At 47.1% G+C, this 22418-nt stretch overlaps 1 protein-coding gene across 1 annotated transcript in view; it reads right to left on the reverse strand.

The window, feature by feature from the left end:
* Window positions 1-20655: 20655 nt before the first annotated feature.
* RCOR1 (REST corepressor 1) overlaps window positions 20656-22418 on the reverse strand; it is a 137824-nt gene continuing 136061 nt past the window's right edge. The window contains exon 12 of the mRNA XM_049899661.1: window positions 20656-22417. Coding sequence (XP_049755618.1) covers window positions 22376-22417 — 42 coding nt within the window. The 3' untranslated portion in view covers window positions 20656-22375. The remainder of the gene's footprint in view (window position 22418) is intronic.

Genomic DNA, 22418 nt, shown 5'->3' on the forward strand with positions numbered 1-22418 from the left:
GTTGGGGTTTCCGGTTATTTGCGCCCAAAACAACCTAAGTGACCCACCAGGAGACAGGTACCACAGAGCAAAGGACTGCAGACCCACCTGACTTTGTGTGGTCCCCAGCATTTCCTATGATGATAATTCAAACACACAGGAAACTAGAGAAGACAGGATAACAGACCCAGCTTCAAAAAGCAACAATCTCCATAGAAACAGAAAGCAGACTGGTGGTTGCCAGGGGCGGGTGTGGGGGAGAATGGGGATTGATTACTTAATGGGGTGGGGTTTTATTCTGCGCTGCTGAAGACATTTTAAAACTAGATAGAGGCGGTGGTTGTACAACACTGTGATTGTTCTAAAAGTCACTGAATTGTTCACTTTCAAATGCACAATTTTAAAATCGTTAATTTTGTGTTACGTGAATTTCACTGCAATTTAAAACAAATTTTGAATTTACAATTATCACCCCCCTTTTCTCCCCAAATAAAAAGCAACATCTGCCACTCTCCGGCCTCATCTTCCTGATGGAGCATTTTAGAGCAAATCTTAGACACCATGGTCTTCCTCCCACAAATATTTCTGATTGTATCTCTGATTAGGAATATATATATATATATTTAACATAACCATCTAGTCCGTATCACACCACTACAAGTAATCTCTTCTTAAACCCAGTCAATATTCAGATCGCATCATCATAGCCAAAGGAAGTCCACACATTGCATTTGGCTGTTAAGTCTTCTAGTCTCTTTAAATTCCCACTTTCCCCTTTTTTAGACCACTGATTTATTGGCAGAAACGAAATCATCTGCTCTAGGGAATTTCCCACTTTTGAGATTGGGCCGATCATGTTCTTGAGGTATCCTTAAGCTATGCCTGTATCCCTCACTTTGTGCAAACTGGCATTTATATCTAGAGGTTCAATTCACAGGTTCAATTTTTCAAAAACTTTTATAGCTGGTGCTTTTGTTGATAAGAAGTCTTTGCTTACTCAGTTACAAAGATTTTCTCCTATGCTTTCTTCAGGAAGTTTTCTAATTTTGGCTTTCATCTTTAGGTTTACAGGCCATTTTTACTTCTGCACATGGTGTAAGGTGAGGATCAAGGTTTGTGTTTACCCCATAAGGATGGCTCCAGCACCATGTGTTGAAAAGACTATTCCTTGTCAAAAGGACTATTTCTGGGCTCTATTCTGTGTCACTGATTATATGTTTACATATGACAATACCACACTCAATTGTTGTAGCTCGGCCATCAAATAGGGTGACTTCTCCAACTTTGTCTCCTTTTTCAAAATTATCTTGGTTATTCTAGACCTTTGTATTTTTTCAGAGTCACCTTTTAACTATAGTGGCTAAAATAAAAAAAGACTGACAACAGCAAGTGTCAACAGGGCTGTGGAGCACCTGGAACTCTCATACACTGCAGGTAGGACTGTAAAATATTACAGTTACTTTGGAAAACAGTTTGGCAGTTTCTGAGAAAGTTAAACATATACTGCCCAGCAACTCAGAGAATTTATTTGTGAAAAATGAAAACATTTGTCCACAAAGACTCGTACAAGGATTTTCACAGTATCAGGATTATTCATAATATTCAGTGATTGGAAACAACCCAAATGTCCATTAACAGGTGATGTTGTTGTTCTTGTCAGGTTCCCTGGAGTTGGTTCCAACTCATAGCAACCCTATGTACAACAGAATGAAACACTACCCAGTCCTGCACCATGCTCAAAATCACCGTTATGCTTCAGCCCATTGTTGCAGCCACTGTGTCAATCCATCTTGTTGAAGCACGTCCTCTTTTTCACTGACCCTCTAGTTTGCCAAGGATGATGTCCTTCTCCAGGGACTGATCCCTCCTGATAACATATTGAAAGTATGTGAGACATAATTTCACCATCCTCGCTTCTAAGGAGCATTCTGACTGTACTTCTTCCAAGACAGATTTGTTAGTTCTTCTGGCAGTCCATGGTATATTCAATATTCTTTGCCAACACCTTAATTCAAAGGCAACAATTCTTCTTCAGTCTTCCCTATTCACTGTCCAGCTTTGGCATGCATAGGAGCCAATTGAAAACACCATGGTTTGGGTCAGTGCACCTTAGTCTTCGAGGTGACATCTTTGTTTTTAACACTTGAAAGAGGTCTGTTGCAGCAGATTTACCCAATGCAATGTGTCTTTTGATTTCTTGACTGCTGCTTCCATGGGTGTTGACTGTGGATCCAAGGAAAATGAAATCCTTGACAACCTCAATCTTTTCTCTGTTTATCATGCTGTTGCTTACTGGCCCAGTTGTGAGGATTTCTGTGTTCTTTATGTTGAGGTATAATCCATACTGAAGGGTGTGGTCTTTGATCTTCGTCAGTAAGTGCTTCAAGTTCTCTTCACTTTCAGCAAGTAAGGTTGTGTCATCTGCATAACGTAGATGAGTCTTCCTCCAATCCTGATGCCATGTTCTTCTTCATATAGTCCAGCTTCTTGGATTATTTGCTAAGTATACAGATTGAATAAGTATGGTGAAAGGATACAACTCCGATACACACCTCTCCTGACTTTAAACCATACAGAAGCACCTTGTTCTGTTCAAACAAATGCTTCATGATCTATGTACAGGTTCCTCATGAGCACAATTAAGTGTTCTGGAATTCCCATTCTTTGCAATGTTATCCATAATTTATTATGATCCACACAGTCGAATGCCTCTGCATAGCCAATAAAACACAGGTAAACATCTTTCTGGTATTCTCTGCTTTCAGTCAGGATCCATCTGACATCAGCAATGATATCCCTGGTTCCTCATCCTCTTCTCAATCCGGCTTAAATTTCTGACTGTTCCCTTTTGATATACTGCTGCAGCTGCTTTTGAATGATCTTCAGCAAAATTTTGCTTGCATGTGATATTAATGATATTGTTTGATAACTTCCACATTTGGTGGGATCACCTTTCTTGAGAATAGGCATGAATATGGATCTCTTTCAATCAGTTGGCCAGGTAGCTGTCTTCCAAATTTCTTGGCATAGACTAGTCAGCACTTTCAGCGCTACATGTGTTTGTTGAAACATGTCAACTGGTGTTCTGTCAATTCCTGGAGCCTTGTTTTTCACCAATGCCTTCAATGTAGCTTGGACCTCTTCCTTCAGTACCACTGGTTCCTGATCATATGCTACCTCCTGAAATGGTATATTCGGACAGTGGAATACTACACAGCAATAAAAAAAGGAACAAACTGCTAATAAATGACATGACTGAATCTCAAAAACATTATGCTGAGCAAAAGAAGCCAGACATAAAAGATTGTATTATTGTAAGATTGCATTTATATAAAATGCTAGGGCTGACAAAACTCATGTATAGCGACAGAAAGCAATTAAAATTTGCCTGGGGCTGGGGTGTGATTGGGAAGGAACAAGAGGGAACTTTCTGGAAACATTTTCTCTACCTTAATGTGGCTGCTGGTGGTTACACAGGTGTGTGCATTTGTCTAACTCATTGACCTATATACTTGAAATGGGTGCATTTGATTGTAAGTTATATCTCAATAAAGTTGGTTTAAAATGGAAAAAAATCAAGTTCAATATCTTGGGGGGCACTGTGTTCTTCCTATTGCAACAGCATCATAAGGCATATTTTGCTGGCCCGTTGGTAGACATTCTAAGCTTAGTACGTGGGTTCAGGTCCAGCCTGACCCCTCCATTATCAACTTCTCTGTCAACCTTTCACCGGATGGTTTTAGCAGCCACTGATGACTGGTGACTAGATCCACGATTTCACAAGGGGTTGCAAAATAGTCATTTTCTAGTTCTGTCATATCGTACTGCATTTATGAACTGGAATTTTCTATAAAGATCTTTTCCCCTCAACAATTTGATTACCTGGAAATAGTTTGTATAAGAAAGTTGGCTGCGTGTCTGATACCCTAGACTCCAGTGATGATCAGTGGGTGTTGTTTTAAACAGATCGTTAACTTTTGGATTCTTACATTTGCCGTGTTTCAATTAGTCATTATTCCTTTTTTTTTTTTTTAATAATTTTTTAAAAATTGAACTTCAGATGAAGGTTTACAGAACAAACTAGTTTCTCATCAAACAGTTAGTACACACATTGTTGTATGGCACTGGTTAACAACCCCACAACATGTCAACACTCTCCCTTCTCAACCCTGGGTTCCCTATTACCAGCTTCTCTGTTCCCTCCTGCCTTCCAGTCCCTGCCCCAAGGCTGGTGTGGCCCTTTAGTTTTGTTTTGTTCCATGCGCCTGTTCAATCTCTGGCTGAAGAGTGACCCTCAGCAGAGGCCTCGTTGCTGAGCTGAAAGGGTGTCCCGGGGCCATACATTGCTGGTTTCTCCAGTGTCTGTCAGGCCAGCACGTCTGGTTTTTCTTTTTGAGTTAGAACTTTGTTCTACATTTTTCTCTAGCTCTGTCCAGGACTCTCAATTGTGATCCCTGTCAGAGCAGTCAGTGGTGGTAGCTGGGCACCATCTAGTTGTACTGGACTTAGTCTGGTGGAGGCCGTGGTAGATGTGGCCCACTAGTCCTTTGGACTAATCTTTCCCTTGTGTCTTTAGTTTTCTTCATTATTCCTTGCTCCCAAAGGGGTGAGACTAGTGGAGTATCCTAGATGGACACTCACAGGCTTTTAAGACACCAGACGCTACTCACCAAAGTACAATGTAGAACATTTTCTTTATAAACTTTCTTAATGCCAATTGAGCTAGATGTTCCCTGAGACCATGACCAAAGCCCTCAGCCCAGCAATTCGGTCCCTCAGGGAGTTTGGATGTGTCTATGGAGCTACCATGGCCCTGCCTTGCACAGGCTGTGCTGGCTTCCCCAGTATTGTGCATGGTCTTATCCTTCATCAAAGTTACCACTTATCTATTGTCTATTATGTGTTTTTCCATCCCCACCCCCCTCCTCCTTTGTAGCCCTCAAATATTCTTTTTGTATGTAAACCTTTTCTTGAGTTTTTACAGTAGTGGTCTCATACAATATTTGTCCTTTTGTAATTGACTTATTTCAGTCAGCATAATGTCCTCTAGATGCACCTGTGTTATGAGATGCTTCACAAATTCATCGTTGTTCTTTATCGTGCACAATACTCCGTTACGTGTATGTGCCACCATCTGTTTATCCATGCATCTGTTGATGGGCATCTAGGTTGTTTCCATCTTTTTGCTGTGGTGAACAGTGCTGCAGTGAACACGAGTGTACACATATCTATTTTATCCATTCTGTCACTCTGTGTCTCTTTTTGGGTGCATTTAGGCCATTTACAATCAGTGTAATTATTGATAGGTGTGAGTTTATTGCTGTCATTTTGTAGTGCTTTTTGTGTTGCTAACATTTTCTTTGTTCCTCTTACTCTCCTGTGCTGAGTTCCTTTGTTTGTGGATTTCTTTTTCATTTGTTTTTGTAGATTTTGTTTTATTGAGACTTTGTTTTTCTTCTGTATTTTGATGAGTACATTTGTTAACTTTCTTTGTGGTTACCTTGAAATTTATCCTTATCTGCCTAGGTTTGAACCAGTCTATTATTGCTTGGTATCGCCTTGCCTTCCTCTCCATTAGAAAGTTCTATATCTGTACTGTTTCTTGCCTCTTTTATTGTTCTGACATTGTTGTCATTTACAGATTAACCTCTCTGGTTCCCTGTTGCAATTCTTTTGGTTTTGGATAGTCCTTGAAAGTTCATTTCCTAGGTTGGTATCTGGCTGGTACAATCTTGCATCCTAGATTCAGGCTGTGGTCTGATGTTGTTTGTTCTCAGACCAAAGGACTCCCTTTAATAATTCTTGTAAGTTTGGTTTGGCTTGTACACATTCCCATAATTTCTGTTTATCTGGAAATATCCTAATTTCACCAGCATATTTGAATGAAAGTTTTGCAGGATGTATTATTCTTGTTTGCGATTTTTTTTTTTCTTTCAAGGCTTTATGCCTGCATGGTTTCTGCCGAATAATCAGGGCTTAGTCTAATTGTTTCTCCTCTGTATGTGACTTTTTATTTTTCTCGAGCTGCTCGTAGGATTTTTTCTTTGTCTTTGGTTTTAGCGAGAGTGATTATGATATGCGTTGGTGTTTTTCTTTTGGCGTCTATCCTACACGGGGTTCGCTGAGCTTCTTGGATGGTTAGCTGTTCATCGTTCATATTAGGGAAATCTTCTCTCAGCAATTCTTCAACGATCCTCTCTGTATTTTCTGTTTTCTCTTCCTCTTCTGTAACTCCGATCACTTGCAGACTTTTGCTTTTGATTGTATCCCACATAATTCTCAGGGTTTCTTTTTCTTTTTTTCTGATTTTTCTTCCGAGTTGTACCCAAGTTTGTCTTCAATTTCACTGATTCTGTCTTCCATCGTTTCAAACCTGCTCCTCAGCCCTTCTATGACATTGTCCGTTTCTGAAATCTTGTTATCTTTTGGGTTTCTAATTGTTTTTGTATGACTTCTAGTTGTGAATTTATTTTGGCATTTTGTTCCTGTATTACTTTCCTGAATTGTTCCACTTTTTTTTGTCTGTATTTTCCATGAATTTGTCTGCCTTTTCCATGAATTTGTCTGCATTTTCCATAAATTTGTCTATTTTTTCCTCATTTTTGTCTGCATTTTCTTCAACTCTTGGATTGCTCTGAATATTAGAGATTTGAATTCCCTGTCAGGTAGTTCTACTGCCTTTTCTTCTACTGGAAAGTCATCTGGTGTTTTATTTTGGATGCCTACTGGACCTGTCCTGTCCTGCTTTTTTTTTTTTTTTAATGTTTTGATATTGTCTGCTCTCTTTGGGACATTCAGTAGTTATTGTCTTCATTTCTTGATTGTAGATTTGATTGCTTCATCCTGCTTTTTGTTTTATTTGGTTATGTCTGAGCAGGTGGGCTGTGCATTCTTTGTTGTTTGCTTGTCTGTAGTCATGATACTTTTCACCTCCTTGTCCAACAGGCAGGGTCAGTCATTCAGCTGTGGTGCAGCAGGGCAGTTCCAGCTGAAGGGGAAGGGGCTGGGATGGGTTGTTTGTGGCACATACTAGGGCTGACAGGGCAGGCCAGGGAACAGTGCTGGGCAGGTTCCAGTAGGCTGTGCCTGCGCTGCTCAGGGGTGTGATGTCCAGTGTGCTGCAGGTAGGCAGGACAGAAGGGGTAGGTTGTGATGTGTGGAGCTAATATGGGTATGGGAAAGAGGAGAGAACAGAGAGGCAAATAGGAGCCAAAAACAAACAAGCAAAGAAAGAAAAAAATTAAAAAAGAATGCTAAGGGAGCTTGCCATTGGAGTGGAGAGATCAGAAACCGAGAAATGGAGAAAACAAAAAAGGAAAGAAAGAAAAAATAACTAGATAAAAATTTGGAAAAGGAAAAAAGAAAAGAAAAGCCCCCAGGAGTCCCGGAGTCCCACTGGTGGGGCTGCTAAGGCTGGGGAAGTGGCTTTCAGGCTGTGCAGTACACGTGGCTAGAGGGGGTATAGATGTCACATAGCACCAGGTGTTCAGAAGACAGGAAAAGAAGTGTAGAGAGATGAGAACTGAGAAACGAAGAAAGACAGAGAGGGAAAAAGAGAGAGAAAGGAAAAAAAGAAATGTCCCCAGGGATCCTATCTACGTGGCTGCACAGATTAAGGGAATGGCTCTAAAGCTGTGCTGTGCAGCCAGGCTGGAAGGGGCTCCCAAACTGCAAAAAAAAAAAAAAGAAGAAAATGAACAAAATAAAACAGAACAAAGCAAAACAAGAAAAAAAAAAAAAAAAGCCCCAGGGATCCCACCAGCATGGTGTCACGGGCTGGGGGAGTGGTTCCCCACTGGAACGTGGCTTCACAGACTTTGAAGAAGAAGAAAAGATGGCACAGGGAGCCAGGTGTTCCAGAGAAAGGAGGGGGAGGTGGTAGTAGGCACAGAAGAAACCAAAAGAGATGGAAAGAACAAACACCAGCTCAGGGGCCTGGCCAGTGTGGGGAAGGCGAATCTAAGCAGCCTGAGGCCAAAGCAGTTGCCTCCTGGCCAAGAAACTGCGGGTGGCGGGAAGCAGAGGAGCCTGAAGCTGGGAGGAAGGGGGGGGGGGCGGGGTTAGGAAAGCATATATCTATTGTTACCGGGTTCTCTGTCTCCAGCTGGGAACTTCATGAAGCTGCTTCCCCTCACTCCCTGTCCACCAATCTCCAACACGGGTGGAATGAATCCAAGCAGCACGGACACTGTGATTCGCAGCCAGCCGAGCCACTGCAGCCAGCCAGGAAGCTCGGAGGTCCAGGAGTGAGGAGATAATGGGGGGGGGGTACAGGAGTGAGGAGATAATGGGGGGGGGTACAGGAGTGAGGAGATAATGGGGGGGTACAGGAGTGAGGAGATAATGGGGGGGTACAGGAGTGAGGAGATAATGGGGGGTACAGGAGTGAGGAGATAATGGGGGGGTACAGGAGTGAGGAGATAATGGGGGGTACAGGAGTGAGGAGATAATGGTGGTTTTTTTTTAAGTGTGTATAGTTGCTTACAGGGTGCCCTGTCTTCTGCTGGGGGTCCTGTGAAGCTGCTTTCCCATGCTACCTGTCTGCCGATCCCAGACTGGGACCCAACATGGCGGATCCGTGCTGCCTTCTCTCTCCCTTGCTCTACATCCTCTGTCAGTTTTATTCCATTCAGTGCTTGACTGAGTTCCTTATCTCTTCATCTGGCACTTCGGGTTCCAGGAATGACATTTGTCTCTGTTTTACTTAGTTTTTCAGGTCTTTACTGTGGAGGGATGGCGTGGTGCTTCTGTATATGGTGCTTTTTTTTTTTTTTTTAATAATTTTTATTGAGCTTTAAGTGAACGTTTACAAATCAAGTCAGTCTGTCACATATAAGCTTATATACACCTTACTCCATACTCCCACTTACTCTCCCCCTAATGAGTCAGCCCTTCCAGTCTCTCCTTTCGTGACAATTTTGCCAGTTTCTAACCCTCTCTACCCTCCTATCTCTTCTCCAGACAGGAGATACCAACACAGTCTCAACTGTCCACCTGATACAAGTAGCTCACTCTTCATCGGCATCTCTCTCCTACCCATTGTCTAGTCCCTTCCCTGTCTGATGAGTTGTCTTCGGGAATGGTTCCTGTCCTGGGCCAACAGAAGGTTTGGGGACCGTGACCACTGGGATTCCTCTAGTCTCAGTCGGACCGTTAAGTCTGGTCTTTTTATGAGAATTTGGGGTCTGCATCCCGCTGATCTCCTGCTCCCTCAGGGGTTCTCTGTTGTGCTCCCTGTCAGGGCAGTCATCGATTGTGGCCGGGCACCATCTAGTTCTTCTGGTCTCAGGATGATGTAAATCTCTGGTTCATGTGGCCCTTTCTGTCTCTTGGGCTCATAGTTATCGTGTGACCTTGGTGTTCTTTATTCTCCTTTGATCCAGGTGGGTTGAGACCAATTGATGCATCTTAGATGGCTGCTTGTTAGCATTTAAGACCCCAGACGCCACATTTCAAAGTGGGATGCAGAATGTTTTCATAATAGAATTATTTTGCCAATTGACTTAGAAGTCCTCTTAAGCCATAGTCTCCAAACCCCCGCCCTTGCTCCGCTGATATGGTGCCATCTTGGCTGGAAGTCCCAGTCATGATTATTTCGATGTCAAATTCTTCCACCTCAGGCCAGTGACAGCCCCATGAGGTTGTCTCCTGAGTGCTTAGACAGGGCCCCAGTAGTCTCTTTACTTTTAGCAGAAGGATCCCGGGGCCCGTCTTGTGCACTTCCTCCAGAATGGAACTAGCCATCTCTCCAAAAAGCCCTGGTCCCTTTCAGTGGGAAGTGGCCTTCAGAGCATGTTATCTGGGCTTGGGAGGTGGGCTGTAAATAAAGGCTACTCCAATCCCCACCTGGGGCTGCCAGCCTCCTCCTCCAAGCTTACACCTGGGCCACAGCCTGGTCGACTTTCTCACCATCAAAAGCCTTCTGCCTCATGGGAGGATCATGCCCCTAGTGGCCAGGCCAGGTCTCTTGGAGTCATACCAGTGGATGCTGCTACAGCCTTCCTGGGAATCCTGGTGGAGTAGTGGTGAACAGCTATGGCTGCTAACCAAAAGGTTGGCAGTTCAAATCCACCAGGCACTCCCTGGAAACTCTATGGGGCAGTTCTACTCTGTCCTATAGGATTGTTAGAAGTTAGAAGCCTTCCTGGACACCACACAGGGAGAGAGGAGCTCAGCTCCAGGTGGGAGGAGGCCTATAACTACCTCTGGCCCATCCTGCACCCCAGACCTTGGAGGCTGCCCCAGTCTAACCAAGTAAGTGATCCTCCCGTCTCCTCTGGGTTACAGCACCAAACGATTTCTTTCACAGGAACATGCAGTATCTTCCTTGCTTGTCTGTTTCTACTTCTTGTCTCACCACTGGCGTTCGAGCCTCAGAAGGCAGGGCCTCCCTTGCATATCCCTCTCCCCTTGTGCACAGCAAATGAACCCGCTCACCTGGCAGAGCAGGGCTCCAGGCTGGCCACCTCAAGGGTAGCCCCTCCCTCCCCTGACCACTCCCCTGCTGTTGGGTCCCAAGGGTGCTCAAGGCTGTGCAGAGAATGCAGGGCCCTGGAATCTGCTCAGGCTGAAGGGGCGTCGGTCCTGGCTCCCCCCAGAAAGACTAGGAACCTCCCCCAGCCCCATTCTTCCTTGTACCCCACCCGTTTAGCCCATGTTGTGGGGAGCAGGAATGCTACTGTCCCTTGGGGAGGCAACTGGGAGGCCACACCTTCACTGCAGTATCCAAAGCAATGGGAAAGCACAGGCCACACAGGAGTCCAGGGACAGAATCCAAGCCCCTGAGCCCTTGCCAGTAAGATCTGGCTCCACTGAGCTGAAGGTGCTCCAGGCAGATGGAGACTGGAGCTGCAAGGCAGGAGAATGCAGGCTAAGGAAATGGGGGGGGGGGGGGGGGGTGGTGGAGAGAGAGAGTGTGTGTGTGTCTGGAGAGAGTAGGGAAAAGCATTTCAATTCTGAATCTCCTTAATAAAAAAGGCAGTCAACCAGCAGGCCCCAGACTTTATGAGTTTAGAGGGCTGTTGGGAGCAGCTGCCAAGAAGGCCCCAGCAGCCTCCTCCTCCCCCAATAAGCCAGGCGCAGGTCTCAGGGGGGCCGTTCCGAGTGACTCCCTGTGGCTTGAGGAGGTGGCCATCTGGCCTGAGGCAGGCAGGAGTGCACACTCCCCTCCCCCAGCCTGCAGCTCCAAGCCAAGTGGCCCAGCCCCCGAAAGCTGTGGACCCAGCAGCACCCTGGCACCAAGGAGCTGAGTGACAGCCCCCTTCTGTGGCCTAAGCTTTGTCACAGTGCCTGGGTCCCACTCCCCTCTGCATTTGATTTGTTCACAATAACTCTGTGGTCTAGGATGGACTGTTTCACCAGCTTAGTGATTGGTGCAGCACCACCCCCACCTCCCCACCCCAGTCTCCCAAAGGAGCTTCTTCACTGGGAGGCAGACGTCTCTGCAGCAAGGGGCAAGCCCTAAAGCACAGTGCTTTCCAAGCTCTGCTTACGTCCCTCTTGCGGATGCTCCACTGATCAAAGTAGACCAAGTGCAGAGTTCACGAGGAAGGGCCTACCCCTCCGCCCAGGGTACGCAGAGGTCCTCCTCCCAGGGTACGCGGAGGGCCAGACTGGCCCTGCTGCGGTGACTGATCAGTAGCACCAAGGTCTCATCCAGCCCCTGGCTTCATGGTGCTGACAGTGAGCTGTTCACTGAGCACCCCCAGGTACTCAGGCTCAGGGTTCTGGGTTAGAGAGAGGAACCAGACATCACACTTTAGGGAGGACGGAACCTGTAGGATCGAATCAATGGCTGGGTGGCATTTCAACAAGGGCCCAAAAAGGATGAGATGGGGAAATGGCAGAGTCCAATTTGGATGGAGCCGTGGCGGAGAGGTGGATCGGTGGTGGGGGGATGACCAGGACTTCGCCAACAAGGAGGGCACGATGCCAGCTCTAGTAGGTCTACCCACTTGTGTTTTCCAGCAGGTGCTCTGCTACAGAGGCGGTGGTGGTTCAGTGGTAGAAGCCTTCGATGTGGGAGACCCAGGTCCTTTCCCAGCCAACGCTCCTCGCGCACAGCCACCACCTGTCTGTCATCGAAGGCCTGTGTGCTGCTATGATGCTGAACAGGTTTCAGTGGAGCTTTCAGACTAAGATGGACTAGGAAGAAAGGTCTGGCAGTCTACTTCTGAAAATCAGCCAGTGAAAACCTGATGGAACACAATGCTCTGATCCACAACACATGATGGTAGCTGTGCAAGGCTGGGTAGCATTTCATCCCATTGTGCATGGGGTCACCACGAGTCAGGGGCCAACTCGATGGCAGCTAACAATAACAACAGGCTCTGCTACAAGCCGGACAATGAGCCACATCTACTGTCAGGGTCCTGGTGAGGGGAAATCAAGGCCTGTAAGAGGCTGGCAGGCAACCTGGAGAGGACTATGCAGGAGGCTTTGGAGAAGGACCTTCCGTTGCAGTAAGGCTAGAAAGGACATCCCTCAAGTGGCCCTCAGGCCTGTGACTGAGACTGAGGGGGAGTTGGCAGCTGCACTCTGCAGGGACTACGGGGGGCTTAGGGCAGGCTCAGCCATGGGTCAAACCTCGAGTGGAAACACTCAAACCCACATCTCGATGCCCCAGCCCACCTCTTCTCCACTTCCGAGCTGCTGTGGCACCCAGGCCCCCTGGCAGGAGGTCTGTCTTGAAGCTGGCACCCAGGTCTCCAGCCCAACTGCTACTTATGGGCCAAGTGACTTTGGGCAAGTCACATCAACCCATTGGGCCTTAGTTTCTTCATTAGAAAAGTGCCATCCTGCCTGTTTAACATCCCAGGCAGTCCCATGCCACAGACTAACGATGGCAAGGGACTGCCAGTGTGACTGAGTCGTCTAGAACAGTGGGTGTGGGAAGAAAACAGCTTGTCAGTTTTACTAAAATTGAACTGACCACAAATAGCACCTGTACACAGTTATACATGAATGCAGACACGCTGCCAGTGCATCGCCAGAACACTCTACCAACAGAGTATGCCATCAAAAACACAGCAGACCACTGCTCCGGGGCTAAGATTAGAGGTGGTGTGCCCAAGAAGCGAGGCTTCCTGTGGAGGCCGATGAGCTGGGAAAGCTCGGCAGTTACTCTGCCCCATAGAAGATGCCAGAAACACAACCCCAAGACTTTTCTTTATAGAATGTGTCTTAAGACTCTTTAGAGAAACAGAACCAGTCAGAGTATAATCAGAGAGAGGTTGGTTGACTTGAAGGAATTGGCTCATGCAGTTGTGGGGGGCTGGCTAGTTCCAAATCTGTATGTCAGCTGACTGACTAGAGACTCCTTCAGTCTTATGATCCCAAACCCAAAATCCATAGGTCATTCGACGGGAGAAGTGGAGGAATTTTGGCAAAAATATCTATTCACGGTCTAGAGACAGAATGCTGCCTCGAGAAAACACCCCTTTTGCTCTTAGGGCCTTCAACTGATTCAATAAGGCGTGTCCACATTATGGAGGGTGATCTGCTTTCCTTGAAGCCAACTGATTTAAGCACATGTGACTCTCTTTGTAACAGCATCTAGTGTTTGAGCGAACAACTGGGCACCATGGCCTAGCCAAGGTGACACACGAAATTAACCGTCACAGAACGAATGTATCAGACATTGATCCAGCACCTATTCCATGCGCAGCAACTGGGCAGAAGTTTTTACATGGATTCTCTTACTTAGCTCACCCTCCTCAGGCGGCCAGATCCCTGAGGCACAAGTGAGGGAAGGCCAGGAGGTAAGGGAGTGGCTGAGGTCACATGGATCTTGCGTAGTGAGGGCGCAGTGCAGCCTCCCTGGTCCAGGAGAAGAGGCCGCATCCTGGAGCCAAGGCTCTATTTTGTCTAGTTCCGATTCTGGCCTTTTCCACTTGTACGACCTTGGACAACACAGGCTGATCTCAGTGTTGGTTTCCTCCTCTACAAACAGGGAGAACAATAGTTCCTACTCCAGAGACTGCTGTGATGATTAAATAAAGTATCGCACGTTCGGTCCCTAGAGGACAGGATCTTAAATAAGCAATTATGACTAAAACAAACACAAATAACTTGCTGTACACAATTATTCACAGTATAAAGACTTGTTAAAATGTTGAATTGGCAATGTGTTATATTTCTTACAATGAAAAAAAGACTTACTTATTGCTAACTCTATTGAATCAATTAAATGCCATGAGCCACCACACTCAAAATACCTTTGTTACACAAAGTCTTTGCAGGAAGAGTAGGAGGCTACCCAGCAAGGCTCCCTGCTTGGGCCAAACACTGGTGAGTGAAGGTTAGGGTGACCTGGCGCCCACCTCGAGAGCGAATGTCCGAGTCTGCCCAGGCCTGTGCGAGTGGACTTGTACAGAGAGGTTGAGCCTGCAGAGTGTCATCCGTGCCTTGGCTGGACCCGCTCGTCTCTGACTCCATGAATGGGGATGACGGAAGAGGACGCCTCACCCCGCCCCCAAGGCTGCAGTGTCTGCAGGGGAACCCGGCCTGGGTGGGCACCAGGTTAGGTTGGGGAACCACAGGAAATTCTAACCCCCTCCATTGGATGAGGAGGAAACAGAGCCCTGACTTCACCATGGGGGCCGGCTCGTCCCAGGAAAACTGCCGGGTCTCCTGGAGTTGCTCTCTCCTGGGCCAGATGCTGGTCACTCTTCAGCTGTCACCTCCGTCCATGTAGCTTTCCCCAAGAGCCCGCATGCAGGACATGTCCCTACCCGCCTCTCACTTGGCTCTGAAGAGCTCTCCTGCCTGCATCTCAGCTGAAGTGGCTGCCAACACGCGATCACACTTACCATCAGACCATCTCTCCACGGGAGGGAGGTGCACAGTGAGTAATGGATGGGAGCGGCGGACCTGAGAGCCAGAATCTGTGCTGCACTCTTCAGTACATTCCAGGTCTACCATTACCAGATCTTTAATTTGAATTCTTTTCTCATTACTTTGGCAATAAATAGCTGAACAGCAGATTGCTCAATAAAACAAGCCAAGGGCCTAAGAAAACCCCAAAGCTCAGCTGATCCTTCTCTGGATACCAGGAACTGGCAGCTGCGCCTCGCACTCCCCAGGAGTCGATCAGAAGCCACAGTGGAGCCTTGTTCCTGCAAGCGCGAGCCCAGCAGGCATTTCTCTTCCTCTGCAGTGCTCCCAGCACCCAGTCCTGGACCAGGCACTCAGAGCTGGTCACCGCCAGCTCTTGGGACTGAGAGACACGTGACAGCCCTGACCTCAAGGAGCTCAGTCTGCTGGGCTGCAAACCTCATAAAGCGTCTCATCACCACTGCTAGGAAGGGGGTGCGGAGCTGGCTCCTCACTCAGGGCAGACGCATGGGACACTGCTACAGCTCCTGTAGGAGGCAATTCGGCAATCCAGATCAACTGTCGAGTGAGCAGGTCTCCTGACCCAGAAACTCCAATTCTAGATGTTTATTCTACAAGGACATGTACAGCTGTGCAAAACCATGCGGGTTATTTCCAGTCCTCTGATGCTATGAATGGCGATCCTGTGTCCATCAACAGATGGCAGTTTTAGGAAGATTGTTATAGCCATTAAAAGAATACCATGAAGCTGATACAAAACAATGAAGCAATTTTAGACACGTGTCCTGATATGGAAAGGCTGCTGTTTGCCAGCCCAGGTACAGGGCTGGCGTAGAGGTTGTGTGTGCTGGTGTCTGTTTTCTTTAAGGCCTCCACCTGCTACTTCCAGGACAGGGGGAAGTGTGCTTGCCAGCTACCTGGGGTACTGATTCCATCCAGCCCAGAACCAATGAGCACATCTGGACCACCCAGTGGCCAGTCTCAGCTCAAACAATGGCCCAAGCATGACGCAGCTGTGGAGTGATAGGCAGGGCTTGAGATCTGCCGGGAAGAGATTCAATAAACTCAGCAACAAGTTTGTTTGTTTTTATTGTTGTAAAATATATATATAACACATTTGCCAATTCAACATTTTAAACCACCCCTGGGGAGGTTCTGCCCACCCCGCTCACCGTAGGAGTCAGCGCCCAGCACCCCGCTCACTGTAGGAGTCAGCGCCCAGCACCCCGCTCACTGTAGGAGTCAGCGCCCAGCACCCCGCTCACTGTAGGAGTCAGCGCCCAGCACCCCGCTCACTGTAGGAGTCAGCGCCCAGCACCCCGCTCACTGTAGGAGTCAGCGCCCAGCACCCCGCTCACTGTAGGAGTCAGCGCCCAGCACCCCGCTCACTGTAGGAGTCAGCGCCCAGCACCCCGCTCACTGTAGGAGTCAGCGCCCAGCACCCCGCTCACTGTAGGAGTCAGCGCCCAGCACCCCGCTCACTGTAGGAGTCAGCGCCCAGCACCCCGCTCACTGTAGGAGTCAGCGCCCAGCACCCCGCTCACTGTAGGAGTCAGCGCCCAGCACCCCGCTCACTGTAGGAGTCAGCGCCCAGCACCCCGCTCACTGTAGGAGTCAGCGCCCAGCACCTGGAGAGCACAACGCAAGGAGGCTACACTCACAGAGAATGCGGAGAGCTGGCCTCGGGTTGCACAGCCCACTCCTCTTCTTAGTGCAAGACGGGAAGGAAGCCTCTAGAAGCTGGCAGTCCCAACATGAGCACTGCCCTTCCCTTCCCTTTGTAGGTGCTCTCAATACCCCTCCCTGCAAAAGAAGTTACCCAGCAGCACTGGGCTGGTGGGGATACAGAAATTCTTCTCACTTGTGCAGGTGGTCTTGACCTAGATTTTACCCGGAAGCAGAGCCTGAGATGAGGGTCTGTGAGTGAAGAGCTTGATTTTGGAAGTGAGAGTGGAGGATGAAGAAAACTGGTCACTGCTGTGGGCCGCAAGGGGCGGAGCCCAGAGAACTGCCTGGAAACCTGTTGCCTGCAGGACAGCAGAGGAGCACCCCAAGCCCCCACCCAAAGGCTGCCCCCCAGGGCACCCACCTGTTTGCAGGCTGCAGGTGCCTGAGCTCCTGCCTCCTGCTGCCCCCATGTGAGGAGTGGTCAGCGGTATCTGTGTGAGGCTGGAAGGAGATATGTGGGCACAGAGGCAGCTGTGCAGGGGTTCTTTCCTCCTAGTTTCAAGGAAGGCAGCCTGGACTCACCTCTCACACGTCCTTGATTTCGGGCCTCATGACTTGTCTCCTAACCCTTTCTAATCTATGGCTATCCACAAGTGCTGGTCTGTCCAAGTGTCTAAAAGGTCCTTTCCTTCAATACCTCCTGAACACCCTCCACGTCCCGCCCTTAGCAGTCATCTGAAGTTATTTTTCTAAGGCAACAAAGGTGGAGCCCATCCTAGGAGACACCTGTGGCATTTGACAACGGGCCACCTCCCCAACCATCCCCCCTTGCTGGGCTGACTCCCTGTTGGCCTCCCTTCCCCTGTCTCCCTGCAGGGAAGTCCAGGGTCTGGCCTTAGCACCTGTTGTCACGGGGGTTGCTGAGCCTCAGCCCTCCACTCCCAGGCACCACCCAGGTCTCATCCCAGGAGACGGTATCCTCCCCCAGGGTTAGCTCTGGAGAGTCATCCACTCCTTGAAGGCATGAGCGGGCCGATCCCTTCCTCCCCGGCACTCCCACAGCCCGGTACTCTCTCCCAAGACACTTAATGCTATAACCTGGAATGTACGTTCAGTTTTCTAGATGGCAGGCCCTGTCGTGTACACTCCCTTCTACCCTAAGTCATACAGGGATCCCATCTCCCTATTTTAAACACTGTTCGAGGCCACACTGGATTTGGGTGTCCAGTTCTCACAGTAGTTATCTAACCAAATCCAGCTTAAAAAAAAGGGAGACCATAGACGAAAACTGTGACGGCCAATGGATGCTGTAAGCGCCCACTGTGGACTGACCAGAGGTGGCCAAGGCGGTGGTCCCTGCCTCTTCACAGCCATAGCTGGGGGTTGTGGAGGGGCCAGCATCCAGGGGTCAAAGCCTGGACATGCTGGGGTATAAAACCACTAATGGGAAAAAATTTTTCTCTTACTGAACCTTTTCATTTAAGCCATCAAACTATTGCAAACCTTATACACTCACAAACCGCCATTTGATCCCAACCACGTAAGGTTTCTCACAGAAAGGAAAATGTAGTTCAGGTGGAGCTGAAGGCTAAAAAACAAAAGGCTTCCCTGGTGTGTTTCCACAGGGCTTAAGTCTGCAAAAATGATACAGTAGAAACCCCAAGACCCGACGCAAAGGGAAGAAACTACCTGTTCTGTATTAGGGTGGACACTGCTTTGATGGAGAATGGGGGTGCAGAAAAAAATTTTTTTTTCTTTCATATTTTATTACATCAATGCCTTGAAAATTTTTATTTAACTTCAGCAAATATTGGAAATAGAAAAATGAATTCTGCAGAATTTCACAAATAAATTTTCCAATTTCCACTAACCAATGTTATCATTCAATGGCTAAGCAATTATAATGCTATTGACATTCACCACAATGACTGTGCTGAAATAGAAAACAGGCAGAGACATTAAAATATTACAACAGCATTATTACAATGTATTTTCTTTAAAATTCCAACGTGGATTTTATCACTTCAAAAGATATACAGCATTTCCATTGTATCTGTGAACTTAACCTTATACATCTTTTAAAATCTTGAAAATTTTTAAGCAATCTAAAAAGCACTTAGCAAAGTTGAGAAGTCTACATAATGGGATCCTATCCACTCCAGTATAAAGTTTCTCTTTAGGAGGAGTTGACTGTAAACACTCATTATGATACAACATGCATAGACTATACTGACCGTCCTTCTGAGCTGTGACTTTACGGCACCGTGCTGAGCTGTGACTTTACGGCATTGTGCTTTACTGTAACCGGGGAAAGCTGCAGAGATCCAGGAGTGGCAGGAAGAGGGTTTGTTTCCGAGCATTGCACGAGATCACTAGATCAGATTAGCTAACTACCTTGAGTCAATTCGAGGCAAAGTTTCCCTTGATATGAAAAGCTTGAGTCCTGGGCCACTAGATTTGGAAACAGGCTGGACAGGTGGAGTGCCAGGCCCTCCTGGGAGCTGGCCCCATCTCTCCTTTGCTCACATCAACAGGGGTCCAGTTAGTGTAATGCACTGTTTGGCTTATTTTTGGTGTGCAATTATACCAATAGTACATCTGATATTTAGAAAGAGAAAAATAGGACGTAGTTGAAATTTAAAGTGACAATGAGCACACTTATAGTGGTGTGTGATATTTGAGGAAACTTTATATACACAGAAAACAACCGCTTAATTAGTCCACCATAGTAAGCTTTTAAAACTCAACAATTTTTTCATCTTGTTTTTGATTAGAGGTTTGTGGCCATCAAAGGGTCTTACAAATGAAAAACTACCAAAACCCATTTTGAGGAGCTGGAGTCTTGGCAGGTCCAACTCACCAAGACAGCACAGCGGACGTGCTCCACCAGCCTCGGCTCTGCCGCCGCTGGCACCCGACTGTGCGCTGTTGCTAATCTACCAGCACGACTGAGGCATGGGGTCCTGGGGTCAAAGCGCTCTAGTACAAAATCGATCACTGCTTCAGACCAGTTAACACAATATTCAAGTAACAAGGTGTTTAAATGGTAAGTGAAAAAAAAAAAACGTTTACCTAACACTTTACACATCTATATAAAATTAAATAAAACAAACTTTTAATGCATATGCAATACAATTTCTATCTTTTAGGATTTCTAAACTAAAAGTTAAACTATCATTTGCTTCAATGATACTATATTTTGCACAATAACTTATACTTAGGAGAAATTTTCCACAAAAATATATATAATTATGACATTCACATTGATAATTTTTTACGAAGACAAAGCTTAAGTGAACATTCCATCTTAAGCAGTTATCACTGTGGACCCTCACATCCCAACGCTGCCTGCTGACGCACCTCATTCTTGATATGTTAAGAAGGGTCTTCACAGAAATGAGACCAAACCACGTAACTTTTAAAGCTAGGTGATTTCTTGCATTTACAACATCATCGCAAGACAGTGTCACGAAGAAAAGTTTAAAACACAGTGCTATCTTATGCATGAAGCTCCAACAAAGGCAGTCAGGCAAAGACAACCATCTTTTCTCTTTCTGTCAAACAATAAGGACATGACCTTGGAGAGAAAGCCTAAATCCCACTGCAATGCTCCTAAGTACACCAGCAGAGCAGTGACTCTTCAGGATGGGAGGCCACTCGGTGCCAGGAGCGAGTGAGGGGACCGTGCAGAACACAGAGAAAGGCCTGGCACAGCCGGCCTGCCTGCCATGCTGACTGAGGATATCCATCCAGCTTTCAAGCGTTGCCTGCCGGGAAGGATCAATTCTTAAGGAAAACAGCCTGGGCGTGAAGAGGAACAGCCCCACTGGCAGAGTGGAAACCCACTGCAGCAAGCTGCCTGCTGATCCCATCAGGGGGAAGGAGGTCTTGAGAAGCAAGGAGAGCCTAAAGCGTCTGTTCATGCCTTAGTGTCCCCTTTAAAAGACGTGCAAAAACTACCCCACTTCTCCCCACGCGGCTCTCTTGCCGTTTTTCAGTTACATAGCAGGCTCACGATAAACACAAAAACAAAAGCCTACGTCATTGCTAGTGTTATTTGGCTACCTGTCTCCAGGTAGGAAAAGCGGGCTGTGACTGCCCTCCGCCCCCTCTGCTGCTATTCTTCACAGGCTTTTACTTGACCAACAGACGCCAAGTGCAGTACAAGGCTGCAAAAGCTCGGAGAGGCTATTCACTCCCCCTCCTGAGTGACCCTTCTCCAGCTTTCTGGGGAAAAAAAAAAAAAGAATTCCAAACAACCTAAGGTTCTAGCTGATTCTCTTTCTAAAGAAAAAAATCAGCTGACTTACTTTAAAAAAAAAAAAAAAAAAAAGGCAAGGTGCTTGGGATTCAAAACACATCAAATTCTAATTGCATATTTTAAATTCTGAAGAATTCTGTTTATGCCTTGAAGCACCTGTGTTTTTCTCTTTTTGGTATTAAAAGCAAAAAAGTATTTAACTAAATGATGCAACAAAAAGAAGAAAAAGGAAAAAAGGCTCCTTTGACATTATTTAATGCAGGCTGAAGGGACCACGGGCAGGGGCGAGGCTACCTTAGAATGCAGTCCTTCAGCAGACCCACAGTCCCATACAGACACCAAAACAATCCTGGAAGATTTACTAGAAATTTCTACTTGTCCAACCAAAAGGCATTACCTCCTGCTCTGTAGATTGTTTCTGCTCATCCTGGTCTTATACTAGACCAGGAAGTTCACTCTTCAGCCCTGAATTCTGACTTGAAGCGAGGAGATGGTGCGTGTGTGATCGCATCTGCGTGTGAAGGACACAAAGGGATACGCGGCGTGCCGGGGAACAGGCCAGGCATCCCAACAGAACAGGAATAAAAAACATGCAGCTTTTACAAAACTATCACCAGCGACTCAACACCCTTTACTGAGCTAAGCTGACATTTCCATCCGCATTCCGCCAGAACCTGCAGCAAGCTCTCCGTCTCCTAATCCCAGCGATGTCATCTTTGGCAAGCAATAAACTTTCAAGAAGAAATAAGACACTGAAACAGAAAAAGGACTCATACTATGGTTGCCAAAAGGAGAAGGCACCAATTCCAAATGTACAAGCACCAGGTACAGTGGTTTGGACCCAATCTCTTGGAGGCGGGGTGGTGGGGATGGGGTGGGGTCAGCGAAGACGAGGGGGCGCCCATCCTGGGATTACAATGTTGAAGAGAAGGCAGAAAGCTCTGAGGTTCACACTCCCTTTAGGCTACACTGTCCAAAGACAGATGCTGTGACCGAGCGTTCTACCACTTGGGAAGGGAGAAGGGGGAGATTTAAGCCGATGAAATTTATCAACCATGATTCTATCCACAGTTTAGGGGATGGGAGTTGTGTCAGGACGCTTGGCGCGATAAAGGTCACAACGCAGTCGGCCATGGTATTGTGATTTCCAAAGACGCGTGGTATCACTGAGGTGGTTGCCTCAGAAAAGAACATGAGAAACTTTCTAGAAGGCCAACAGGGTCACAGTTACTCTGAAAATTACATTATGCACAAAGTAGAAGTTGCAAGCCATGCAGGAACAAGGTCGAGCCTTCCAGGCCAACGACCTGTTCTGAAGCTGCTGACTGGGAAGAGCTGCCGTCGGTGGGGCACGGGGCTCCGGCTGAGGAGGCGCACCCCGAGTCACGGGAGGCCTCCCCAGTGTTGAGGCAGAATGTGAAAGACGCATGGAGCTCTCCGGGAAGTGGTGCCGACATGGAGGAACGAGCAAAGAATTAAGGCAGATGTAGCACAGGACTAAAGTATATGCCTTTTTTGGTAATAGCTGCTTGTCCACAGAGATGTGATGCAGATGGCTAGGTGATGTCCAGTAATACCTGATTTCCTGATGATGCAGTAGTCCACCCGAGTGTCCAAAGCTACCAGAGGGTCTCAGGAGGCAGATGCATATCTGACGTCGAGAACAGAAGCAGCC

Source organism: Elephas maximus, chromosome 10 (assembly GCF_024166365.1).
Source record: "Elephas maximus indicus isolate mEleMax1 chromosome 10, mEleMax1 primary haplotype, whole genome shotgun sequence".
Taxonomy (NCBI): domain Eukaryota; kingdom Metazoa; phylum Chordata; class Mammalia; order Proboscidea; family Elephantidae; genus Elephas; species Elephas maximus.